Below are 26112 nucleotides of genomic sequence, written 5' to 3' on the forward strand. Positions count from 1 at the left end.
CATTACTCTCACCAGACTTCTCTTAACAAGATCATCTTCTCGTTATTGATTCAGCCCATTGTTTACCACACTGCGCTGGGCAATAACCATGCCTATCACTCTCAACAAACTGATCTGAGAGGATTATGGGAACATATCAGCACACCACATCCATAAATGGTAGGATGATCACGGCGACCGTGAGCTCACTCGCAAATGTGAAATCTTCTCGATCTTAGATTTAAACTCTGGTGTCTGGAGGCATTCAGAGAGGGAAATCCTGCAGATGTTTTAATGGTGTTTGCGAGGCTGCTGCTTTCTCTCGCATAATGACCCTTTCAGATATCATAATTTCGATAACGGTCTGAAGCAAGTGAGTGTGCATTTCTAACTTTTCCTCATCAAAGCAGGCCCCTAAAATCCCTGCCTTTTCTCTGTAGGAGCTGCCCTACATTTCTTGGTCTCCAAAGTGCTTCTTTCTCTGACAGCCACTCCTTTTTCTTGCTCCTCTTTTTCATCTATCAGATTGCCTTTCATTTTCTTCCCCTCCTCAGCCCGCCTCTGTCTGTCACAGCAACCTCTTTCTCTCTCTCTCCTTTTTCGCCTTCCTCCAGTCTTTCTGCCTCCCTCGCTCTTCCTAATGTCCCTCTGTCATTTCCCCTTGGCTTTTTCCTCCTTTATCTTCTCCACATGCCACCTCCTGGTGCAATTTTGGAGCAAAAAGGGGGCACAGGAGAGATTCTCTGACCTGGTAAATTGCACCTCATCTTTTGTATTCATGCCAAAGCAATCTCTCCTACAGGGGTGTATTGGTGTGGTCCTCATAGCAGTATCTCTCCTCTTCTATTTGGGTGGAGGGTAAAGGGACAGGCAATGGCTGTATCATTGTACGGTCTGTACCAGCGGCAAACAGGCTGATGTGGAGCCAATTAAGTAAAAAGAGTGTGTTGTAACAAGGTGCAACCCGACAGCCTTCACACTCCAGCTCGCTGTTCGGGTCCAGTCTTTCCAGCTCACGGCAGGAAGAGGCGTTTATTGTCTTTTCCAGGTCACCCACACTGGACAAGGTGAGGAACAGGAAGAGGAGGAGGTGTAGGTATTATCGGGGAGAAAAGAACAAGGCAGAAGCAAGGTGCAGCTTTGTTCTCTTCACCTTTTTATGCAGGTGGTGAGGAAAGTTGAGGTTTAATGACACAGAGTCCTGCCTGCAGGGCTGTACAAAAGCTGCAGTGGTGTTTGGGATACAAGGGCAATTTTTGATTGGGGAGGCAGAGAAGTGAGTACAGCCAGAAACAAACGTGTGGGTGGGAGCAATAATAGCATCACCTGTAAAGCAGAACTCACTCCAGTGTAGCAACATTGTGGTTACGGTTTCTCGTTCAACTTTGAGGTAACTTTTGAGGATGGGGTTTATTTGTTTGCAAATCATAATTTGCAACAGGAGAGCATCGCAAAACCTTAAAGGCCAGGGAGCTGCTCATTTGTAGTAATCCTCGGCGTGTGATTGGCCAACTGGGCCCAGACCAGCCAATAGACACATGCCAATCAACTTCGAACTGGCCAATAGGTGGAGGCTTGACACCTGAAGGATAAATAGAACACAAAAGCAAAGCCACACCTCTTGGCACGTAACAATCATTGTAATGAAAGCCTTTGCAAAGCAATCACAGCATTTAAGAAGAACGTAAGCCTCCTGCCAGCACCTTTCTGCTGGATTAGTTTGCAGCATTAACACTTTAATTCTACTTTTCAGTTTGTGGTCACTGAGAAGGAAAAGTTTACTTTGCAGAGCTGAAAAATGTTTGCTCGTGCCATCATAAAACACTTTGCAATGTTTTGGCATGTGATAATTCCTCAAAGTAATGGATCTATTTCTCAAATGTATTTCTCTGCCCCAATCATATTTCATTGTCTCACTAGAAACAACACGCCCACACTAATGCAGTTTTTTTTAAAATGCAGCATTGTTAGACGTCCTATTTTGAAGCAGGGAACGCTGACTACTTCACATAAAACATAAATATTGCAGCTTGGCAAAAACTAGACTGGACAGGCATGAAATTTTGAGTATTGAGGGTTTGTTGTAGGTAGTGTAATGCTTTTCTGAGGATTCATCAGTTATTGCATGACCCCAGAAGGGAATTGTTTTTGTTCTCCTAGCTGAGATCATCTTGAAAATACCTTTGAAACACATTTGATAATGCAGGTAAACTACAATTGTGCTATTTTCCATTTTGAGGAAAGCTCTAAACCTAAGCGATATTCAATTGTGTGATTCAATCATCAAAAAAGTGTAACATTTTTGTGGAGCAGACCTTTCACAAATAGGAATTCATTGTTTTCCTCCAGGATGAAATTTAAAATCATTGTAGCATTGTAAAGACCTGTCATCTGTCTGTTGCTACTCTCTCTAGATACCTCACTGCTGATAAAATAGTGACTTGTAACTTGTGAGAGACACAATTTCAGTTCTTAACTGCTTTATCCGACTGCATCAGTTGACTACCAATTTATCTGTAGCCTTTTTGACACATGATCTCTGGAAAATATCGAGAGAAACGGTCTCAGATGTAGGAAAAGAAAGGAAATGGTTTCAGATGTGTGTCACAACTGGAAACACCAATTTGGTTCAGGTCTTGAGTGTTTCCTGGGTAGAGCGTGCAGTTGGCAGCAGACACGACGCCCACTCTCTTGCCTTTGCTTGAGCTGTTCTCACATACATGCTATTGTGAGCTACAGTGGGGCAAAAAAGTATTTAGTCAGCCACCGATTGTGCAAGTTCCCCCACTTAAAATGATGACAGAGGTCAGTAATTTGCACCAGAGGTACACTTCAACTGTGAGAGACAGAATGTGAAAAAAAAATCCATGAATTCACATGGTAGGATTTGTAAAGAATTTATTCGTAAATCAGGGTGGAAAATAAGTATTTGGTCACCTCAAACAAGGAAAATCCCTGGCTCTCACAGACCTGTAACGTCTTCTGTAAGAAGCTTTTCTGTCCCCCACTCGTTACCTGTATGAATGGCACCTGTTTGACCTCATCATCTGTATAAAAGACACCTGTCCACAGCCTCAACCAGTCAGACTCCAAACTCCGCCATGGCCAAGACCAAAGAGCTTTCGAAGGACACCAGGAAAAGAATTGTAGACCTGCACCAGACTGGGAAGAGTGAATCTACAATAGGCAAGCAGCTTGGTGTGAAAAAATCAACTGTGGGAGCAATCATCAGAAAATGGAAGACATACAAGACCACTGATAATCTCCCTCGATCTGGGGCTCCACGCAAGATCTCATCCCGTGGGGTCAAAATGATTATGAGAACGGTGAGCAAAGATCCCAGAACCACACGGGGGGACCTGGTGAATGACCTGCAGAGAGCTGGGACCAAAGTAACAAAGGTCACCATCAGTAACACACTACAACGGCAGGGAATCAAATCCCGCAGTGCCAGACGTGTTCCGCTGCTGAAGCCAGTGCATGTCCAGGCCCGTCTGAAGTTTGCCAGAGAGCACATGGATGATACAGCAGAGGATTGGGAGAATGTCATGTGGTCAGATGAAACCAAAGTAGAACTTTTTGGTATAAACTCAACTCGTCGTGTTTGGAGGAAGAAGAATACTGAGTTGCATCCCAAGAACACCATACCTACTGTGAAGCATGGGGGTGGAAACATCATGCTATGGGGCTGTTTTTCTGCCAAGGGGACAGGACGACTGATCCGTGTTAAGGACAGAATGAATGGGGCCAAGTATCGTGAGATTTTGAGCCAAAACCTCCTTCCATCAGTGAGAACTTTGAAGATGAAACGAGGCTGGGTCTTCCAACATGACAATGATCCAAAACACACCGCCCGGGCAACAAAGGAGTGGCTCCGTAAGAAGCATTTGAAAGTCCTGGAGTGGCCTAGCCAGTCTCCAGACCTCAACCCCATAGAAAATCTGTGGCGGGAGTTGAAAGTCCGTGTTGCTCGGCGACAGCCCCAAAACATCACTGCTCTTGAGAAAATCTGCATGGAGGAATGGACCAAAATACCTATAGTAAACGTTTGACCTCTGTTATTGCCAACAAAGGTTATGTTACAAAGTATTGAGTTGTATTTTTGTTATTGACCAAATACTTATTTTCCACCCTGATTTACGAATAAATTCTTTACAAATCCTACCATGTGAATTCACGGATTTTTTTTTCACATTCTGTCTCTCACAGTTGAAGTGTACCTCTGGTGCAAATTACTGACCTCTGTCATCATTTTAAGTGGGGGAACTTGCACAATCGGTGGCTGACTAAATACTTTTTTGCCCCACTGTAGCTTGTTAGAAGGTTTAATATCTGATCTGACTGTATTGGACATTTGCATTCTCACATGCACCTCTGTCAGGTCACATCCAGACAAGCTTGTGTGTGTATGGCAGCTCTATTGCACACTCACGATTAGATGAAAGTTCACCTTCTTTTAGTTGCAATTTTTAATGTGTCAGGATATAAAATCATCAAAAATCATTTGCTCCTCAGCAGGTCTTAAAATTAGGAAAATAAACCCTAACCTTCGGATGAACTACAAAACATGACATATTACATCGTGTCATTATTTATTTATGAAAAAATGAGCCAAGATGCAGAAACAGGGTGTGAAAAATTCAGCACACTTGTGACTCAGCCGCTTTTAGAACCACCTTTAGCTGCAATTAATTTTCGGTATGATTTTATCCGCCTCTCACTTCATTGTGAAGGAATTTGGCCTAATCTTTTTTATAACGTTGCCTCTGTTCGTGGAGATTTGCAGGTATTCTTTTATCCACAGGCCCCTTGAGGTCCTGTCACAGCATTTCATTCAGGCTGAGGTCTGGACTTTGACAGAAACATTGCAACATCTTGATAGTTTCTTTTTTTAGCTATTCTGTTGTACACTACTAGAAAAAACAAGATCTCAAATCAGAACTCAGTGGGAAAAATAATAATACTGGGCAACATCTGTACTGATGGATTGGGTGATGGGTAGAAATGAAAGGATGGCCCCAGATGCTTGCATGCCTGTTTAACAGTGTTGGGGCATGCTCCTAGATGATGGATAGTGTCCTGGAGAATCTCCTCCCAGATCTGGAGCAGGGCATCACTGAGCTCCTGGAAAGTCTGATGTGCAAGTTGGCAGAGTTAGATGGACCGACACATAATGTCCCAGAGGTGTTCTTTGGATTCAGAGCAGGCGAGCGTTGGGGCCCCTGCCTGGAACTGACTGCATACTCTTGCCACATAATGTCTCATTAAAAAGTGCTCTTTTAATTTCTTTATCAGAGAGGATTTGCTGCTGTAGATATTTTCCTGTTGCGTTATCTTGTTTCAGTCGAGCTTTAGTCTCACATTTGACTCTAGAATACTTTGCTATACAGATGACTTCTTGGTTGGCTCAATGACAGAAAGGTGTCCAGGTCCCATAGCTGCAAAACAAGCCCAAATCATCCCTTCACCACTCCGGCGGACAGTTTGTATGAGGTGTTTGTGCTGATAGACTGTCTTTGCCTTTAGCCAAATGGGCATTATGGCCAGACTTCTTCACTTTGGTTTCACTGTTTTGTTTTGTTTTCAGTGACTCTAATCATTACACAGTCTGACCTTGAGGTGAATTTGTTTGGAGACTGATGACTGTCTTGAATGTTTTCCCACTTGTGAATAATCGTTCTCATTGAAGGAGGACAGACTTCAAACTGTTTGGAAATTGCCTTATAACCTTTCCCAGACTGATGGGCAGCAACAATTGCTTCTTTAAGATCATTGTTGATGTCTTTGCTCCTTGGCATTTTGTTACCGCACATCTAAATGCAATAGAGTTGTTCAACACTTGCAGATGATCAATTAATTAAGTGCATTTCATTAGCAGTATCTGGCTGCTACTTACTCTTTTAATTCCTGTGGAATCAGTGAGGGTACACTTAGTTTCCCACACGCTGCTTTTGCATTTTGGCTTAATTTTTGTTAAATTAATAATAACATAGTGGAATGTGTCATGTTTTGCAGTTCATCTTATGCCGTCATCTGCCATTTTTACAAATTTAAAACAGCACAAGGTTCTGATTTTCACTTGCTGGGCTATTGTGCTGTGGGTTCAGTAGCTCAATTTGTGAGTCTGAAGTATTTTTGTTCCTGACCTTGATTTTTAGAAAGCAGCTGCTGCTGTTGTTATGTGAAGGCTGTGTGCAGGCAGGAATAGGACCCACAGTGCAGACACTCGGAGGCGTAACGTGAACTCAAAACAGCTTTAATGCTGAACTCAAAAGGGTAACAAAACTAAGACTCCAAGGTAAACTTACGCAAACAAAACACACAGCAAGATAAGGGTAGCTCGCGACACCGACAAACTGAAACACAGGGCTTAAATACATAGAGGGAGCAATCAGGGAATGGGCAACAGGAGGGAAACACAGCTTGGGCAAATCAGGCCTAACGAAATAGGGGAAGCAAAACCAGATACATTAACATAAAACATGGACCTTCAAAATAAAACAGGAAATATAACACAGACTGAACTTACAAACACAGGCTGTGTCCCAATTCAGGGTCTGCACGCTTGAAGTACGCATTTTAAGTGCGGTTACGTCACCGCCACGCGACGACGGCTGTCCCAATTCGAAGTGTACTTCAAATGCATACTCCAAATGCGCCGTCAATTTCCCCAAATATCAAGCGTGGTCCGGTGCACGCTTCATGGTCCCATATATCCCACAATTCATAGCGCGGTGGTGGGTGTGGATAATTTTCCCGCAAAATACGGCAGAAGGGAGCGGCCAAGAGTGAACTGTCAAAAGAAAGTACTGAATACGATGTCACTTATTTATGTGCGAATGTTTAATAACGAAGAACATTAAAACATTGCTGTTCGCCACATGTCGGCAAAGTTATGTGACATTAGTGATGTCTGTACTTTCAGTGTTAACTTGGTTGTAAAGCCATGTATGTATGTATGTCCAATATATCATAATAATATTGGTCATATTATATTTACATTACCACAGTGAGATGATTTTAGTCTCATGAACAACATCAGCTAATTGTTATTTACTAACTAATCTTAAATGACTGTTCAGTACAGAAATGAAGCCCAACAATCATGTTTTACAGTCCCGTGGTCTCAGTCTCAGATACTCAACTAATCACAGTGATGTGAAAAATGAATGACCAACAAAACATTTTTCTCCTTCATTTCTGTCAAACAAAGCTGTATGTAACGTTTCTCGCGGTTAGTATCATGGTTGCTAGGCAACCTGAACAGCGCGACGAAGGCTAGACCGTCCCATTTCACAAGCCTCTCACTTCCGCACTTCTCGTACTTATAGTACGCACCGTACGTAGTACGCGTAGTGTGCGTACTTCAAGCATGCCGACCCTGAATTGGGACACAGCCACAGACTCACAGGCAGGCACTACAACAGAGGGAACAGAGATGTGGGACCAGGGCAGACACAGACACTGACTGGACACGGGGATATAGCAGACAGGGGAGACAGCAACTAAGGATTACACAGAGACAGAACTCTTAGAAACCAAAGACTAGAAATGATAAATAATATAATAAACTCAAACAGCTGTTTAAAAGTGCTACTGAAGTGTTTTGTTGCTGTTGGTGTTTGCGTGACTTAGAACGATGTCCTCTAAATTGTTGCATCCCTCTCCTACAGCCGTACACGTTTACGGTTACTTTGATCGCAAACACGCACGTTAAATCTCTGCTCTGTAGACACTGTAAGTGTTTAATGCCCCCCGCCCATCCCAGCACATACACACACCACACAGTAAAGGGCTCTCTTTACACTACCGCATGCTTTGAAGATCAGAGCTCCGCCACCGATGCCTTCTATTCTTCAAACACTCTCGATGATATCAGCTTTCATTTCAACTAGTGCTCCTCTAACAAGATCATCAGCCACGTCACTTATCCCAAAAAAAACCCCACTCTCAGGCTCCATCAGTGAATTTTCATTACTCTTTTTAGGTCAGATGTTGGTTTTCGTTTTTTCTGGAGTAGATAATTGCCCTCCATCAAAGGCGTCTTCTTTAAAGATCAACACTGAAAACTCTGCCCTAATTAAGACCAGAGCATCAGAGCCACAGGAGCTGTCAACCTGGAGTATGACTGCTGACCGCCGGATTCCCTAATTGCTCCTGTTTCGTTATCCACTCTCTCCTCCTCTTCCTCCTCCTCCTCCCATCTTCATTAGTCCTCGGCTTACTTCCCACCTCGGCTCTCCCTAATGACTGGTCAAACGTGCAAGCCAGACAAACAGCTCCAAACAAGCCCTCCTACATCGACTCTGCCCTGCAGCTCTCAACCTGCTGGAGTGTCTCTTTTTTCCCAGTGTATGTGTGTCAGCGCACATCAGCACAATAGAAGCAGGTTTGATTTTTTTTTTTCTTCCCCCGCTGAATACACAGCCTTTACCGACATAACTGAATTTGTTGTTTTCCACTCTGCCGTTGCCTGCAGCTGTTCAGATTTTACTCTAATTGGTAACTGCAGCCGTACCGCCCCTCTAGTCCGCTCCTCCTTTGCTCCTACAGGCTCTAATTGGTGTTTTGTTTCTCTGTTCGCTTATGCTCTGTTCACTCATTCTTTTATGCTCACCATCCCTATTTAAAAAAAAAAAAAAGAAGAAAAAAAAAAGATTTATTTATCCTCCCAATTTCTCCTTCCATTTCTGCCCTCATCGGTTTCTCCTTCTAATCATCCCATATCATAAATTGCACATTTTGGTGCTCGCAGCAGAAACAAGCTTTGAAATGAAGCAAATTTTAGGGTATTTTTCTTGTCGGTTATCAGATTTATTCATTTATTTTAGGCCTTTTTCATCTGCTCTTTTAATGAATGATAAAATTATGTATTATCATTTGTTGTATACACTGGATTAATCCCAGTGAGATTTATTATTTCTTTAGCCCAGAACAACTGACTTCAGATGGCTTTTTTCTATTTGTTTTGCTTGGAAGATTATTTGTAATGGTTTGTTTCTGCTGCATATTTAGCCATGGCTGCACAGATTCCAGTGTCATTTTGGCCTTCGGTCTCACACAACTATTTTACCATCTAGTGAAGGATTTTTTTCTTCAGTGTTATTCTTGCTATGACTGTAATTGGACTGGTATTTTTTTTTTATTATAGTGCTTTTCTTTTCTACTTTGATTTCCCTAGTCTAGCTATCATTCACATACATTCAATAATTATACAGGCTACACAGATGCATGCAATAGGTCTAGGATGCCAGCCTGGTTCTGCTGGAGGTTTCTTCCTGTTAAAAGGGAGTTTTTTCCTCCTGTTGCATTTGCTTATAGGGGGTCATATAATTGTTGGTGTTTTCTCTCTGTATTATTGTAGAGTCTTTGCCTTATAATATATAACACCTTGAGGTGACACTTGTTGCCAAGCATACTTTGATATGCACATTGAAGCAGCCAGGTATTGAGCCCCACCTCCCTACAGCATCTTTACCAAATCAGTGTTTCAATTTCTCAATTATTCAAATTGTGATAAAAATGAGCAAAACCCCTAGCAGGTCTTATTACTTTAATTGGTAACCGTTAGTTAAAATGTAAAAAAAAGAAATGTGCTATTCATACGCAATGTTGGCAAAATCAGTGTCAGAGCCTTATGATACTAGCGTTAGCAGAGCTTCTATACAGAGGACTTGATTTCCTATTAATTCTATTACTTCCTATTCATTTCCATTCATTTCCAGTTTCCTATTATTCCTGTTTTATTGGAATTGGCTTCAGTTCACCGGGAGACTCAGGAGGTAGTTCTCAATGAAAAAGAGAGAATGGAGCTAAATGGCTAAAATGATTATTTTCCCACTCCCAGCAAAATATTTATTTTAGCTTATTCAGCAATATTACTCATTAATTATCAGAACTGCAATAAAACAGTTGAGACTTGTATTTGTTTTTCTTTCAGAAATGTGCTGACATTCTGCCAGTTTGTGCTGATTAAAATTACAGCAGGACACTCGGTGGCTGGCCCTCTTTAAACAATAACTATAACAAGACATTAGGAGCATGCAGTATGTTCCAGCTGGCTGTGGTGACCAGTAATGTGAAATCAGTTTTTATGACCTGCATTTGTGTTTTAAAGTGACTGGATATGCGTTTGTGATGTCACTTATGCATGGGTCAATAGTTGGCTCCCTGGTCCTCTGTAAATGAAGCTCTCTATGATGTATCTAACTATGTTTTCTCATTGTAACCTAAACTAGTATTAGTTTTGGAATAAATGTGAAACTGGCAAAATTCAGTATGTGTACCAGCTACACACAGTCTACTTTCAAATGCTTACTTTCTTGATCCTCAGGAGTAAAAACACTCATATATGTTGCTTGAGGAATGCTTATGTGGGTCGGTAGGACGAATGCAAGTGCTATGATTCTTTGGGTGGTAGACTTGGCGTGGCTAAAATAATCACATGCACAGATAAATATTTCGCATCTGATGGAGGCAGGACCAAATTATAGCTTCAGACGGCTGGTTTTGCTTCTACTGGCTCTGTAACGCCTTCCTTAATGTCTGTAATGTCTTTAAATTTTGCACAGCTACAGGCTGTGTCTCTCTCACCCCTGTGACACTACAGTATGAAATATGACCCATCAGTCATTAATGAGCCATGGAAGACAGAAGTCACTTTCACAGTCTACATTAGCAGGATGGCATGCAAAAAAAGAGATTTAAATTGACGTCATAATTTCCCCTTCGGCTCTTTTCTAAGAAGGCCTCATGAGCATTTTTTTCCTCAAGCTGATATTAAGGCCTGACTGTTGTAGAACGCTTTCCTCTGAGGAGGCTATAGAAAACAAAGGGATCTTTGACAAGCCTAAAGGTCAGCCTGGAGGAGGCTAAAAAGGCTCTGCACTGTTGTAGCATCTGTGGGCAATACCAGACAGCCAGACAGCATCCCGCTGGGCTGGATGATTGCTGCCTCTCATTGCTCACATTTACCGGCCATATCTTCCATTTCGCATCCTTGAAGTCCCCGCATCCTCGCTAAGCCCTCGCTCGCCCCCCCAACCCCCTTCCCATCGCATTCATGCACATGAAATCAATAACAACACTTGAATGCTATTTCTCCGCTCTGAGAGGGAATGGCATACGTCAGACGTAATAGTTCAGCACAGTGCAAGTATTCCTCAAGGGACAGAGCTGAGCAGGGGGATGGTGGAAGGGAGTCGGGTGAGGAATTAAAGCTGATTTCATGCCCCCTTAAGACCCATGTGAGTTTTAACCACCAATTATTGCCTGTGTTACCCATGGGCAGCCAGGGGCTGTGAGTGCTGACCACGAAGCCAATCAGGGTAGCTGTGCCACACAGTCTTTTTCAACTACAATCACACCATAATCATAAGTGATTATATGAGTCCACCGCGGCTTGTATTCCTCTTTCCATTTAATTATATGCTCTTATATATACTTTGCAAATGTCACTCAATAATGTTAGCCTTCTGACTCACACACAAGATCAAAAGGACATTAATATGACAAGAAATATATCTTGAATGGCGAACATCATGTTTATTCAGTTCAACACCAGACCGTAATGGCCCCCAAATACCCATCCAGCTATTCCGTTTCCTTCTTCACGCCTCCCCAGGTGGTCTGGAGCTGAACAGCTTCTCTCTTTCATCACCACCATCCCTCAAAGTTAATCCCCCACCCAGCTCTGACAGCCATGTTTTCTTCGGGTCAGGTAGTCAGGCGGGTTGTGTGGTGTGGAGGTACTGATTGTTCCTGCAGCCCCGTGAAGGACAGGCTCGGTGGAAGCGGAGTGTTCAGATGCAGACAGAATGAGGAAACAGAGGAGGGCGGCCTCCTCGCTCTGGGTTGTCGCTCCGGCAGGTTGAGCACAGATCAGACAGTGACTGGCTGTTGTCTGTGTGCATGTTGTTGTTTTTGTTCCTTTACTAGGACACTATGGATGGATGGGCTTTAAAAAAAAAAACACGGCAGGTTCACGGCAAGTCCCACAAGTGGGACAAGGTTATCCTTCATCTCTCTGAGAAACGCCTTACTATAAAATAAAAATAAAAAAACGTGAGATGATTTTAAATGGAAGTTATTTATGCTGGAATAGTTTTATTCTTTTTAATGGGTTGTTTTAGATTTAAACTTTCACCAAATACAATTAGAATCTGTTTTGCAAAAATAACCATTACTAAATAATCAATAGTTAGTTGCAAACCTTAAGTTTCCTTGAAATAATACATAGATAAAATTCTTTATTGTTGCTTAGTCATTGCATTGGCTTAAAAGATCCAAACAAGCTCTCAGGATGTCATGAAGGTTTAATATAAAAGAGGTTGAGCTCTCAACTTCTCTGTTATGTCCTCTTCTGCAGACATCATCACCTGCAGGGCTTAATTTGTCCCAGATCCTGCTAGAATAGGAGCTGGAGCCTCCCAGACTGGGACCGGCACTTATTTCACTGGATCCAGCACCTCACTTGTCACTAATGAAATCTACCTGGAGAGAACTGGTAAAATGTCAAACAGACAATCAGATTTCTTCAAACCATTAGATTGGCTTGATTCTCAGCAGGCCAAAGTCATTCTGGCAGTTCAGACGGCATGGCTATAATTGCCAGCATGTTCTTCTTTCAAGGGCATCAAATATTGCAGTTTTGCCAAAGCCGCTGGCGTCTCAGAGATATGCGCAAGGTGTCCTTTGGCTTCGATACCTTGCCAGTATTTGACACCCTAAGGATGAGGACAGGTTCTAATAGCTGCAGCACAGCAGGTAGCAAAAGCAGTGCTGCAGAGAGGGAACGACAGGAAAGTGAAGGTCAACTAGAGAGAGCTGCGAACTGTAAACAACTGCTCATTGTGAAAGTTGAGACTATTAAATGTAAATAATAATGATTTGTTTGCTGATGTTTTTTCTTGTGTAAGTGTCTGAAAAGTAGTTTTTAGGAAAATCCCTGATGTATCAGTGTTACTGTAAAGCCCGGACAATATATATTAAAAAAAAAGGCAACAATCATGCGATGCTCTATGCGCAAGCACCAGGCAATGATGTGAAGAAAAAACTCCTTTTGTAAAAGGAAGAGACCTCTGGCAGAACCAGGCTCAGTGAGAGGCAGTCATCTGCTCTGACTGGTTGGGTTAAGTGAGGGGAAAGAGGAGAGAAGAAAGAGAGGATAGGGACAGACAACAGACACTGTGAGAGATGAGATCAAATTTAACAACATACAGCCGTGGTGTATAAACACCTGGGGGGGTGAAAAGAGGTGAGTGGAAAAGAAATGCAGAGGGTATCGCAGGAAGACCCCCAGCAGCCTGAGCCTATAGCAGGATAAGTAAGGGATGCTTCAGGGTCAACTGATTCCAGCCCTAACTGTATGCTTTATCAAAAAGGAAAGTTTTAAGTCTAATCTTAGGAGTAGAGAGAGTGTCTGTCTCCTAAAGCCAGAACTGCTTCCGCAGGAGAGCGGGCTGGGAGATGAAAGCTCTGCCTCTCATTCTACTTTTGGAAACTCAAAGAGTCACAAGTTAGCCTACAGACTGAGGTGATTCCGTTAAAGGCTTATTAGAGAACTGATGTAAGTGAAACAACAAAAAAGCATCGGCAGGTCATGTCCAGCTATGAAGACGAACATTTTAGACTTATCAAAAATCTTTCTTTGTGTGTGAAATGCTACCTTTTTAAATGAAATTGTGTGAGATGTTAAGAGGTCCCAGATACACACTGCTTTTGAGTAACAGTCAGGAGCCAAGAGTTTAGTGTTTACCAGTGTTTTACAGTTTTTAAAATTATTGTACTCCCAACCGCCACAAAAGCAAAGCCACTGACAGATGAAGTGAAGAACATTACAATTTTCTGCTGGTAAAGCTTTACTGCTGGTATGTAAATGGTGCTTTGACACACAACATCTATTCAAAGATTGTTAAAGGCCAAGAAGCCCCTCCCTCCCATGCCCACTGAACTGAAAGGATTTGTCACCAGCGCTACAAACCACTGGAAATCGCCATGCCTCCCAGAGGTGCCTCGGTTATTTTGTGGCAAGAGGGGGACCTACACAGTATTAGTCAGCTGGTTTTATTGTAATAGCTGATTGGTGAATGACTACTGGCTTAAAAGTAGACTATTTTCCTTTAAATTGAGCTGGAGGAAAATATAAAGTACCATTGAAATTGGATAAAATTACCTTTCACTCCCTAAAGAACTGCACAGTTTGTCGTATACCTACTGCAGAACGACTCCTCCCAGCCTTTATATCAAATAACCCTTTTATAGAGAAACTGTGGCTCAGTGGAATAGTTTTTTTTTTATTTTGCTGAATTATCTCAAAAATAAAAAGATTCCTGGAAAAATCAGAAAAGCTTTTCATCAGAGCAGAGCTGTTCTATGGTACAGCAGAAAATACTTTTTCTGATTTTTTTTTTTCCCCTCATCTGTGTCTTTTTCCCAGTGCCGGTAAGACAAAACATAATCAGGATTGGGAAATTCACTGAGTTGCATTATTGATCACAGCTTTGATCAGGTGTTGTAACCAGAGGCTGATAAAAGAAAGAAAAACTCTTAACAGTCAAAGTTTAAATGTAGCATATCTTTTAATTATGTTCAAAGGCATTTTGTTCACTAAGGAGGAACAAAGGCAGCGATTTCAAAGACATAAATGATAGATGTGTCTTGAATTATAAACCATTTGTTGCATGAATCTTTAAATGGAGTTCGAATTTCAGGGGGGTTTCGAGGATAAATTGGATGTGAAAGATATTTTCGGTTCTTTGGAGTCAGCAGGCGCTCGCGTCCCGTCTCGAGGTAAACCACAGTTTACCTGGACTTTATCGCCTCAACCCAGAACCACCATATTGGATGGGTCATGTAATTCCGGCTGGAATGGAGAACCTTGTCCAAAGCATGCAGCTTATTTCTTAGTAATAGCCTGACCGAGCTCCCCAAAGAGGCCAATTCTGGCCAGCAAGGCCCACTTAAATGCTCCATGAGACAGGAGGAGAGAATAAGGTCTATAGAGCCACTTAAAAGCCCCTGGGTAAAAATGGGATTTCTGACCTGCTCCGCTGGTGTCGCAGCTCTTCAGCCAGATTAGCTGTCAAAGCTCTGCCAGGTGGGAGAGGGAGGGCCAGGGGAAGACGGGAGGAACTGATGGATGCTGGTGCTGTTCTTGGTGATGATGTAGACCACCAGGACCTCATTAGCTCAACATTTCATCAAACACGATGGCACCAGTGTGGCTCTATGTGCCTCCATCTATCTCTCTCTTGGCCCTCTCTCTCTCCCTCCTTTACATATCCTTGATTTCCGTACCTCTTCTGTGGTCCTCTTTTTGTTCCTGCCTCTTTTCCATCTTTCTGTCACCCCCCCGCCTTTTTTCTCCCTGCACCTTAAGGTCTCATTAAACAGATGAGCCTGCTCCGCCACTAATCTGCCACTAAGTCAAAGTCGGCAGATGACGACGATAATGGCACATCTTCCTCCACCCCCGCTCCACCCCCACACATATCAGGCTATTATCATTTGTTCTTATTAATGCCAAGAAAATGTAAATTTGTTATGGCTATAAGAGTGTAAATAACTACCACACGTATCAGCTGGGGTGATATTTCAGGGCACATTAGAGGGCTCTGCAGGGCTGGTTTGCATATCATTGACTTTCAGTGCAGGGGTGTGTGTCTGTGTATGTGTGGCAGTGCGGGGGGGAATCACAGACATGCCCACACATACATGCAAAGCATATGTGCAGCAGCTTCATACATACCAACAACATGCAGGGCAGCTTGACATATATAAATAGGGCAATGCAAATGATTTATGTGCATGCCGTAGTGAAAAAGAGGTCACACTTACATTAGCGGGCTGTGGTGTTGTATGTTTTTAGTCATAGACACAGATGTAATTTAAAATGAACAAGAGACCTATTCATTCGCTATTCATTAATTACTTATTTTCCTTATTCTCTGTCATATACTGTTACAGGGATGGATATTAGTATAACACATGGCCAAAGTTCCAAATATTAAAGCCAGTTTTGACATCCTTCGCCATCCTTCCTTTATCAGAATTAAGCTGGCGTAAAGGGAGGGCAAGGGAGCTTGTTTATTTTATGCTGCACCATGGCTCAGCATAAAGTAAAATTCCAAAAAATGCTTCTAATTGTGAAAAGCAGCTGTATTAGAGTCCAAAAATACAAGCCTGGAAATGAACATAATCGGCTGCTTTAATAATAGAGCAAAAGACAAAAGGAGCTCTGCTGTGGCAGCTCATATATGGACAGGAGCAGGAAGAAAAACACCATCTACAAAGTAGAAATGAATTCAAATAAATATGTTGTAAATACCCTGATGTTCATCAGGCAAAATCAGTATTTATGCTATCCTTACAGCTGTCGGTATAATGATGAATATTGTTGTGATAGTTGTTTCTATTGACATGGTTGTCCTATGTGTTGTATTTTATTAACAATATAATGTTTTGTGAGTTTCCCATAAAGTATTGCAGGTGAATTTTCTGCATCTTGGTGTTGGTTTTGGAGGTAAACACACATTTTTCTGTTGTGTGGGAGTGAGAGAAAGATTTAAGGTGAATCCTTTATAAGACCCTGGGGTTTCTACCAATCGCAAAGCAATATGACAAGCTACATATACCCAGGAGGCTCTGTCGCTACCTATTTGTCAACAAAGCATTTTCTGCCTCAAACACATTGTGAAGCTTTTTACCAAAGTTCCCCTAGGTGTGCATTTCTGTCTGCTTTGCATTTCTCTGTATAAACCAAGGCTAAACAGAACTTCACAGCGTTTTTGACTTGTGGAAAAAAAGAGTTTGTAGACTTTCAAACAAATAACTGCAGAAAACTAACAGAGATTCTGCTGCTGTGCTTCAGGGGTATTCACGGAAGGATGTGGAAGCCAAATATTGTGAGAAAGTTCATGTTTGCTTACTTCCTGTTTTTTGTTTTCTTCTTCTTCTTTGCCCTCTTCTGTCACTCAGCCTCTCAGGATGCACTGCCACACCTGCACCCTGGTGACTAGTTCAGGTCACCTCATTGGAGGCGGTCGAGGTGAAGAGATCGACCGGGCCGAGTGCGTGATCCGCATGAACGACGCTCCCACCGCCAGAGGTTACGCCCGTGACGTCGGTCGCCGCACCTCCCTGCGTGTCATTGCACACTCCAGCATGCAGCGGGTCTTGCGGAGTCGCAACGAACTGCTCAACGCCAGCCAGGACACAGTATTTATCTTCTGGGGCCCCAGCAACTACATGAGGCATGATGGGAAGGGCCTTGTGTACAACAACCTGAGGCTCATGAAAGAGGTGCTCCCCAAGCTCAAAGTCTACATGATCTCCTGGCAGAAGATGCTGCAGTTTGATGAACTCTTCAAGAAGGAGACCGGCAAGGACAGGTGAGGGCGTCACTGCATCCGAATCCATCATCATCAGGAGTCTAATAATAGTTCAGCTAAAGCTATAATTTAATTAATATTTAATCAGTTTTATAAAGTTTTAATCATTCTGCCTTTAAACAAACTTAACAGGTTGATTTTTATAGTTTGTACAAATGCGTTACTATCTGATTGTCAAACGTTCACATGTCACTATCCCTGTGGAAATCAACCATATGCCACTAGGCTGTGGTCCCTCCCACATACTGTATCGAAAGCAAGGAAAGATTTTCAGTCACTACCAATTTCATTCACTTGTGTGATTCATCTGACCTTCAGGGCAGCACAGTCAATACTTTTCAAGCTACAAGTTTCACAGCTTCTTCAGCTATTACATCAGCCGAAAATTCAGCCATATTTCTCTTGTGAATTTGTCCAAACTTTTCCAACGCATATTGCACAAAGATTAGTAAATTGATGATTTTGGTGCACGACTTACCGACGGCGAATGCTTTACAATGAGCTCATGTTACTGATAATGATGCTGGAATAGTGTTGCATTTTTGTTATGTGAAGTTTTTGCATTGCAAGAATGCATGCGGGACCAAAGATATGTTAACTTTGGCTTCTCTTGTTTGTCTGTGCTGTTGTTGGTCCTTTAGTTGGGCTTATGTAAAAGACAAAACTCACAGTGCAAAGAACATCTTGTAATGGAGTGAAACCAAATGCTTAAAACTGTCCTCTGCAGCCATCGTTTGTTCTTCTCAGCCATCTTTCTTTGATCTTTGTTGTCTTTTGAGCTCCTTCATCTTTATTGTGAACCCGTCTCTGATTTTTCCGTTTTCTGTTCAAGCAAACATTTTATCCAATCAGATTTCAACCTACACATAACATTTGAGTCACAGACAATGCTGTTTGAGGACTATAAACACGTCTTGGTTGAACTTCCATAATCCGTATTTTTGTGTAGGCTGAGAAACAAAAGTGGGACCATAAATCTGGTCTGATCCAATTCAGAGCACATAGTCTATAGTAACTATACCATATGCCTTCTCCCAAATAGTCTCTTTTATTCCAGCACCGTATGAAAGTCAGCTTCTTTTGTGTTGTAAAAGTGTATTTGTCTGTCAAACCATGGCTATGCATTTAGTAATACAGTACGTACCATGCTTGCAGGAAACCCTTAAACTAAATGGACAAGAGTAGGTGGTTACGAAGCATGCCTCTGCATTCATAATCCATGTTGTGTTTGAAAAACAGACTTTAGCAAGTAAACCTGGATGTCATGGAAACAAACGTGCAAGTTTCTCGCATAAAGAAGTCTCAGATATTGTAATTTATTTACAAAACTACTTGAATGCGTCTCAGAGGGATCTACTTTAAAGTAGTAAAGAAAGGAATGAAAGTGACAAAACAAGCTTTCACTTTCTTTTGTGTGGTGTCCTAATGGCCTCCTAAAAATTACCCCGAGTTTCAGTTGCAAAATGAACAGTGTTAAAGGACTCCGTTTTAATGAGTCGGAGATGAGTTCTCAGCCCCGTGGCCATTAACTCTTAATGAAAACCCACCCATACAAACACTGTTTGTGTCTCCGTCACTTTGTCTGAGCCTTTGTTTGGGGTGTCATCGGAGATTGAATCTGACTTCAGCTTAAGATAGATGCCGTGGGGGAAATCGCCGAGCAGAGGATTTGGTGAATGGCTCAGACATCAATCCTTCAGAATCTGTGCCTACAATCATGGTAAATGTTTACAGTGAGCAGGCTTTCTCTGTTATTGTTCGTATTTACAGTTTCTCATCCTTTCTAGAACCAGGCAATTAACATCAGTGAGAATTATTCAAGGTCCTTTCTGCTCCATGGAGCGTGGAAGCAGAGAGAAATAAAGCCTTAATATATTAGTGTATATCTTTGTAATGCTTGAGATAAAAATTTAACAGAAGCTCTGTGCATGCAAAATGTCCCGTACCTTTATGAAGCAATATTTTATCTAATTTGGAAAATGAATTCCGTGTTATTTAAGAACTGGGAGCCTGTGGACGCAGCATTAAAAGCAGAGTTTCTGGGTAATCAACCGTGCAATCGGCAACCCTGCAAGCTTAATTGTAATTATGGGTTATGCCTTTTCAGTAAAGAGAACTAATATGGTTTACGATGATGCCACATCCTGCAGTTTTTAATAACACATACAGAAGAGAGAAGGGAAGCAGGTGTCCCTCTGCATCCTTTCTGGTAAATTCCTAGAATGAGCCTTAACTGGTGATTAGAGTCAAATTAGCTTTTGAAATAACTTTTTTCTCCCTTGTCTGTGTTTTCTGTTCCCATGATGCTTTGTTGTAATTGTTAACAGTCCAACTGTGGTTTCTGCTGGAGCTAGCTGCAGTGTAAAATATGATGATTTGAGATAGGTCACCTATCAAAAAGATCTAGGTTGAATCCCTTTAACAGTGCATCTTACATCAAACCTTGGCAGTCGTATTGAAGCGCGCTTTGATGGCTTATGAACATTGGTCAAAAATAGGAAAAGAGAAAAGCCACAGCAGGGCAGCTGTGCATCAGAGAGCAAGGAGACAGCTGGAGCAGTGGACAAATTACATAGCTGTGAAGAACAGCTGATTTTGATCAGTTTTGATCTTAAGCAGGATTTACAGTAGGCAGAAGCAAAACTTAACTTTGAGCTTATCTTAAAGCAACGTTTTGACTTGTAATATGTTTTCTGCAGGTTATGTAGAGGTGTTTCAGTTTGGGTTGTAAACACGGTCTGTGGTGACCTTTGTAGTTCTGTCCTTCTGGCCAATTCCCCTTCTTCTACTGCAACATTACGCTGGTTCCCAAAACAAAATAAAAGGGTCTGCTGCAAGAAATCTGCCAGTGATTGGCAGATGAAGCCTGCAGATCTGTCCACAGTGTTATTCCCGTGGAAATGACCTAACATTGTGTAGCTACACAATTCTACACACTTCTACATAATGTTACATACTTTGAAATAAAAAAAGTTGAATCCTAGAGTGTTATTGGGAGACATTATTGGTCAAGGTCATGGAAGTTACCCTCAATAGTTCCTCAGTTATTTAAAGTAAAATATTTTCTACAAAGTGTATATGTTAAAGATGTAAGAAAAACTTATAAACTCAAAGGAACATTTTTATTGACTGACAATGCTCACAAATGTAACACAAATATAAAAGTACAGTCCTGTCCAGTCGTCTAGGCAACTTCATGTCACTTGGTGAAATTTCATAGACTTGATTGAGCGTGTGTATACACCTAAGTATAGGTTGTGCTATCCTAAAGCATGGTATTTGACGGGTTGACGCAACAACAGTCTCCGTCTTTCCATAAAAGAGCAGAGCAGGCAGCTGCAAAAGAAAAGAGTGCATTTTAACAGTAATAGTGAGGATCTTCTAAAATAAATAAAATAAATTATAGATATAAATTTTAAATATAACAAGTAATTAAATCAAAACTAAGTAAGTCACAGATTTCAAATTACTAAATCAATTAGCAGTAATAAGACTCACAGTAAAATTAATACCAATATATGCAATTTAAGTCTAATAAAAACTGTTATAAGGTCATAAAACTGAGGAAAATCAGAAATACCTCTAAGTGGGGCTTATTAAATGCACCTGATGTATGTCTGAAAATCGACTTGCCAGTTTTAGGTGACGATATGGTCCCACCACTTTTCATGGCATAAAGTTTCACTAATTTCTAGAAATACTACAAAAACATCATATGTCAAAAAAGTAGAACAACTGTGCAGCCACAAAGGCTGTGACTTTCATTAATTTACTACTGTTACTTTCGATGTTATGGTCAGTGATGTAAGAGTAGATGGGGTGAAAAACAGAATTTCCCAAATTCCAGAAGAACACTGAAGTTTGAAATGCTCCAGGCAACTTCAGATTGTTAAGATGCATTTATGTCACTACCTGTCACATCACCTGATTTTTGCTGACTGGCTGAGAGAACTCCATATAGTTCTACAACCACAGAGAGGTTTGGGGAGGACAATTTTGATGTCTTTCACAGTTACCGCATAGGGTTCTCTGCCAGATAAAGCCTATAGAAATCAACAAGGCTATTTGCTACAGCGACGATATAATCCTAAGTTAAGTCTTTATCCTTGTTTGCCAACCAAAGATGTGTTGTCCTTCATTGCCACCATTTGATCTACCAAGAAGTTGGGTGTTGAAAGGCAGATTGACAGATCTGTAAAGATCACGGGCTTGAGGCTGATTGGCTCAGAGCACTGACAGATCACTGGACAAGAATAGTGATATTGACATTTTGAATGAGCAAGAAAGAGCAACAGTGACAGCCCATATCACCAAGTGCAACTGATATTTAAGGTAACAGTACAGATCTTCTAAGTTGAACTTACATTCATACATATTTTTAGAGCGTGCTTAAACTGAGATTCGTATGCCTTTTTATAAATAAGAGCCCAAAAGGAAGAACCTGTGATCTTTTGATCTAAAATTTGAGAATATTCAACAGGCCCAGAAGTGAAAAAGCTACCTGCTAAATGAAAAGAATGGGACACATTTATAAACCAAGTAACCTTTAAAGGCCATGCAGACACCCACACGTTTCCACTTATTTTGGATGATAAGACTTTTGCTCAGGTTGAGGGTGGGCAAAACCTTTGCTGTGACTCATGAAATGTCACAGGACTCCTTAAGCTATTATGACCAAGATAAAGGTGTAATTGGTCACACAAACAACACAAACTGATGGAAGAAAAGTGATGTGCCTCATATCAATGCATGCGGTGTGGAGATTTCCACTATTTCTACATAGGTTTTCATTGTTTAAAGACTTGTTGAGACTTGTTCTCCTTCTGCTCTGTGTTGTAGCAAAAGTGCTTCCCTGGGCTCACTCACCAGCTGAAGGAAATATTTTTGCTGATCTTCTTAAATTTCAGTTAAAATGTCAACATTTATCTAATAAAGCTTAGACCCACACAGAATTGAAGAGTGCAGTCTAAAGTCTGAACTTAAAGTCAATTTATAGTCCAACACCAAACTGAAGCGAGGATTCAGGTTTGCTGCTTGTAGAGAATGAACATTAGAAAAGACATATAATGAGGGGAATGTACAGTAGTAGGAAAAGATTATATGTGGAAGGAGACTGCAAACAAAACATATTCAGGCTACATTATTACTGCCATTTCCATAGATATAAAAAAAGAGCGAAATACAAGAGAAACTGTGATCAGACAGAACGTGATGTGGAAGTCAAGTAGATACAGAGGCGACTAGAAAAAGTGAAGGCGTTTAAATTAGTAATCAACCCTAAACACTGCAATCACTCAGGATGAAAGTGTCAGGTATAAATAACTGTGTGCACACACAAAATGAACTCACAGATTTTTATACTTTTTCTTTATAGGTGTTATGAAATAATGATGCTTCACAGATGTTTCAGCTTGAACTTACAACAGCAAATCATACCTGTATGTGACCTTCACACAGTAATAACAATAATAGGCTCAAAGACAGTATAGCTGCTATATATGTATAGTAGCAGTCAGTGATTTGCACACACTCATCATTGTGGTCATTTGGGGCTTTTAATTATTATTTTTTTAACTTTTCTTTTCCCAGGGTGGAAAAATAAACAGCAACCATCTGTATTGGCTTTAAAAAATACAAATTGGATGCACAAGTTTGAATTTATTTAGGATCTTTTCTGATCCACACAGACTCAAAAGTACAGCTCAAATATATCCATATACTCACACTAATATTTGGTTAAATGTCCCTTAAAAGCTTCTTGGTGGCTACAAAAAGCATCTTTGCAAGGTGCAAGTTGCTAACATAGTTTTGGCTGGATATTTGACCAGCTCTGTTTGGCATAATCGGTGAAGTTCATTCAAATTTCCTCCATTTCCTGGCACCAACCTGGCTTTTAAGTGCAGTCCCCACATTTTTAAAAAGGTTGAGGTCGAGGCTTTGGGACGACCATTCCAGAAACTTAATGTTAGTGTGTAACAAAGTTTCAAGCATCTATAAAAATCTAGGAAATCATTAAAAAACCCAAACTACCATGACATTCATGATCATAAACTTCTGACCACAATTGCACAAATATAACTAATAAACCCAACTCTATCCACCCCAAAGAGATTTAACAGTCATTTCTCTTATTAGTAATGAAATGCAATGGTAAGCAAAATCTTATGTTGAAATATAGAAATGTGATTTTAAGACTCAAAAAAGAAAGCTCAACGTGCAATTAAACTTATAGCTAAATGTGTAGCTTTTCTGGATTTACAATCCCAAACCATGTAAACATGAGAAGCAGCACTGCTCTCCTTCACAGGGATAAATGTGTCGTCCCACTTGCCTCAAGTCCTTTTAAGAGACAGTCATTGAAGCTAAGAGCTTGACATTTCACACCACATTATTCATCAGCATGTTCATAAACAAGGAAATGAGGAAGACTTCTTAAGTGAGATTAGCTGCATGCCTTCTGACTAAGACCTCCACACATCCACCACAGATTGGTTGGTGTCAAAATGCTGTGCTTTGAACTCTCAAAGTTTTCTAATTTGCAAAAGAAGAGCTTGTGTGTATGTATGCCTGTGTGTGTGTGTGTGTGTGTGTGTTTGAGAGACAGGGCTGTTGTTATATTAAAGCCCGGTGGCCATGTTTGCATATCAAAACAAATCAGCATGTTCCAGACAAACTGGGTCCTGTCTTAATTAAAAGAAAATGAGAAGCCTGTGCTGCTTCTGCGATAGCATCACTTTGGGTCGACAGTGTTGTTTGCTGCATGGACAGACTCTAATAAAGCAGCAAGTCACACAAAAGGGTGTTGTCACTGTTCATAACACTGTGGCCAGTGTGGGCCGATTGATTTGGTGGGTCTGGATTGTTCAACCACATTTTAAATCAACATCCATTTTGTGGTGCGTTTTTCCAGCAAACACAAAGCTTTATTGGACCACAGAGAAATAAGGAGCGGCTGTACCTGAAGAGGTTGTTTTTGCTTGGTTTGGAGGAAGAGAGCAAACGAAGACTGGGTTTATAGTCTCTATTTACTGTAGCTGTAGTGCATGTTTGTCCTCCGCTATTTTTATTTAACCGAATAAGCATCTTCAAAAGTTCCCACTGTGGAGGATAAAAGTAGCAAGGCAAAATATTTCAGACGTTGGAGAAATCTTAATGTCTGTACAGAGCTAAGAAAAATATTTTACAAGTAGTTTTTAGAATGATTTTTATTTGTTAAGGGAAAAACAACAATCCAAATCTACCCGTCTCTTTGTGAAAAAGTAAGCTTCTTTGTTTTCCTGCCTCTCACTTCACACCTAGTCCAAGAAGATGACTGCTGTCCCTGAGCCTGCCTCAATTCAATGTTATTTATATGGCACCAAATCACAACAACAACCGCCTCAAGTCGCTTTATATTGTAAGATAAAGGCCCTACAATAACACAGAGAATACCCCATTAATCAAGCGACCCCCTTTGAGTAAGCACTTGGCAATAGCGGGAAGGAAAAACTCCCCTTTTAACAGTAAGAAACCTCACTTATAATATGTCACATTCAAATAACTGGTTAGCTGGTACTAGATGAATAAAACTGAAATGAAGTGATGACTGTTGTCTCATAGGTGCTCAAACAGATTGACATCAAGCCAAATAAACACCTTCAACTCTTTGTTGTGTTCCTGAAACAATATTTTGAAGTGGATCCCTTCTTTTAAGCACTCATTCTTGTTGATTTTGTCTTTCAGAATCTTTCATGAAAATTAGAAAACCAGTGAAGATCTCTGCATGATTTATTAATTATTTCAGTGCGGACCTCAGCGAGAGTTCCCTTAAATTTCACAGCAGTCTGCTCCTTAGCTCTCCGAGATGTTTCTTTTTACATCAAAGTCTGACCGACACTGGACCACAGCTTGTCTAAAATGCATCAAAGCCTAGACTTAAAGCCTTGCCATGACAAAACAGCAGAGTTTAACTTTTTAGGTACGCTCTAGGGTGCTGTCTATAATGCCTTCTCATACACTTTAAACACTGGTAACATTTCCTTGCTCCCTTATTGCCTTCCCAGGAAGACATTTCTCTGCCACCTTCCTAAGAAAGAGAAATGCTCAACGTTTAGGTGTTAAACAGAGCTTTCTTTCAGGATTTCTGCTTGACATATACCCCACAAGCCCACCCCACCCCACCCCAACTCCCTGCACTGTTAAGGTCTGAACACCTTTTCAAACAGCCAGGTAAACCCTCCACTCCAAATGTGTCACCTCATCAACAGCAGGCGAGCAGAGTTTCGAGATGCCTGCCTGGTTGTTCTTGTCAAGACTTTTCTTATCAGGGCCTAAGCTTTGTTTCTCTGTCTTGCTAAGTTAAAGCCTCGGATGCTGCGGATGCTGATGCATATGTGTGGGAACAGACAAGAAGGAGTAACAAGCTTTGAGAAGCAGCAGGGTGATGAGGCCGGTCGGGAGATAAGGAACACATGCTGTCAAAGTGAGAGTTTGAATATGAACCTGCTCACTTTTCCTCCGCCGCATCATTTTAAAACTATAATGAACTGTGCTTGGAAAAGAATCAAAGGAACGAGCGCAGAAATTTTTTTGACACCTTTACCGTGTAGCATCCCGTTGGTTCAGTATAATGATCGCAATGTGTGCATAACTAAATCGCACCAGATGTGGTTGACATTCACGGTCATTGTCACTTTGATGATTGGGATTTTTTTTGAAGCACTGCAAAGAAGTTGATGCATGTGATGTTGAGGGAAAGTTTTCA

The 26112-nt window shown here is 41.2% G+C and overlaps 1 protein-coding gene across 2 annotated transcripts in view; it reads left to right on the plus strand.

Moving 5' to 3' along the window:
• Window positions 1-26112, plus strand: part of st6galnac5a (ST6 (alpha-N-acetyl-neuraminyl-2,3-beta-galactosyl-1,3)-N-acetylgalactosaminide alpha-2,6-sialyltransferase 5a) — a 69039-nt gene that overhangs the window by 26285 nt on the left and 16642 nt on the right. For both annotated transcript variants that reach the window (XR_014870874.1, XM_085141453.1), the window contains exon 3: window positions 16957-17369. Coding sequence is in view for 1 of the 2 variants with exons in the window: in XM_085141453.1 (XP_084997579.1) it covers window positions 16957-17369 (413 nt within the window). In the remaining variant the exon portion in view is untranslated. The remainder of the gene's footprint in view (window positions 1-16956; window positions 17370-26112) is intronic.

The sequence above is a fragment of the Neolamprologus multifasciatus genome, chromosome 18, assembly GCF_963576455.1.
Source record: "Neolamprologus multifasciatus chromosome 18, fNeoMul1.2, whole genome shotgun sequence".
In the NCBI taxonomy this organism is placed as follows: Eukaryota; Metazoa; Chordata; class Actinopteri; order Cichliformes; family Cichlidae; genus Neolamprologus; species Neolamprologus multifasciatus.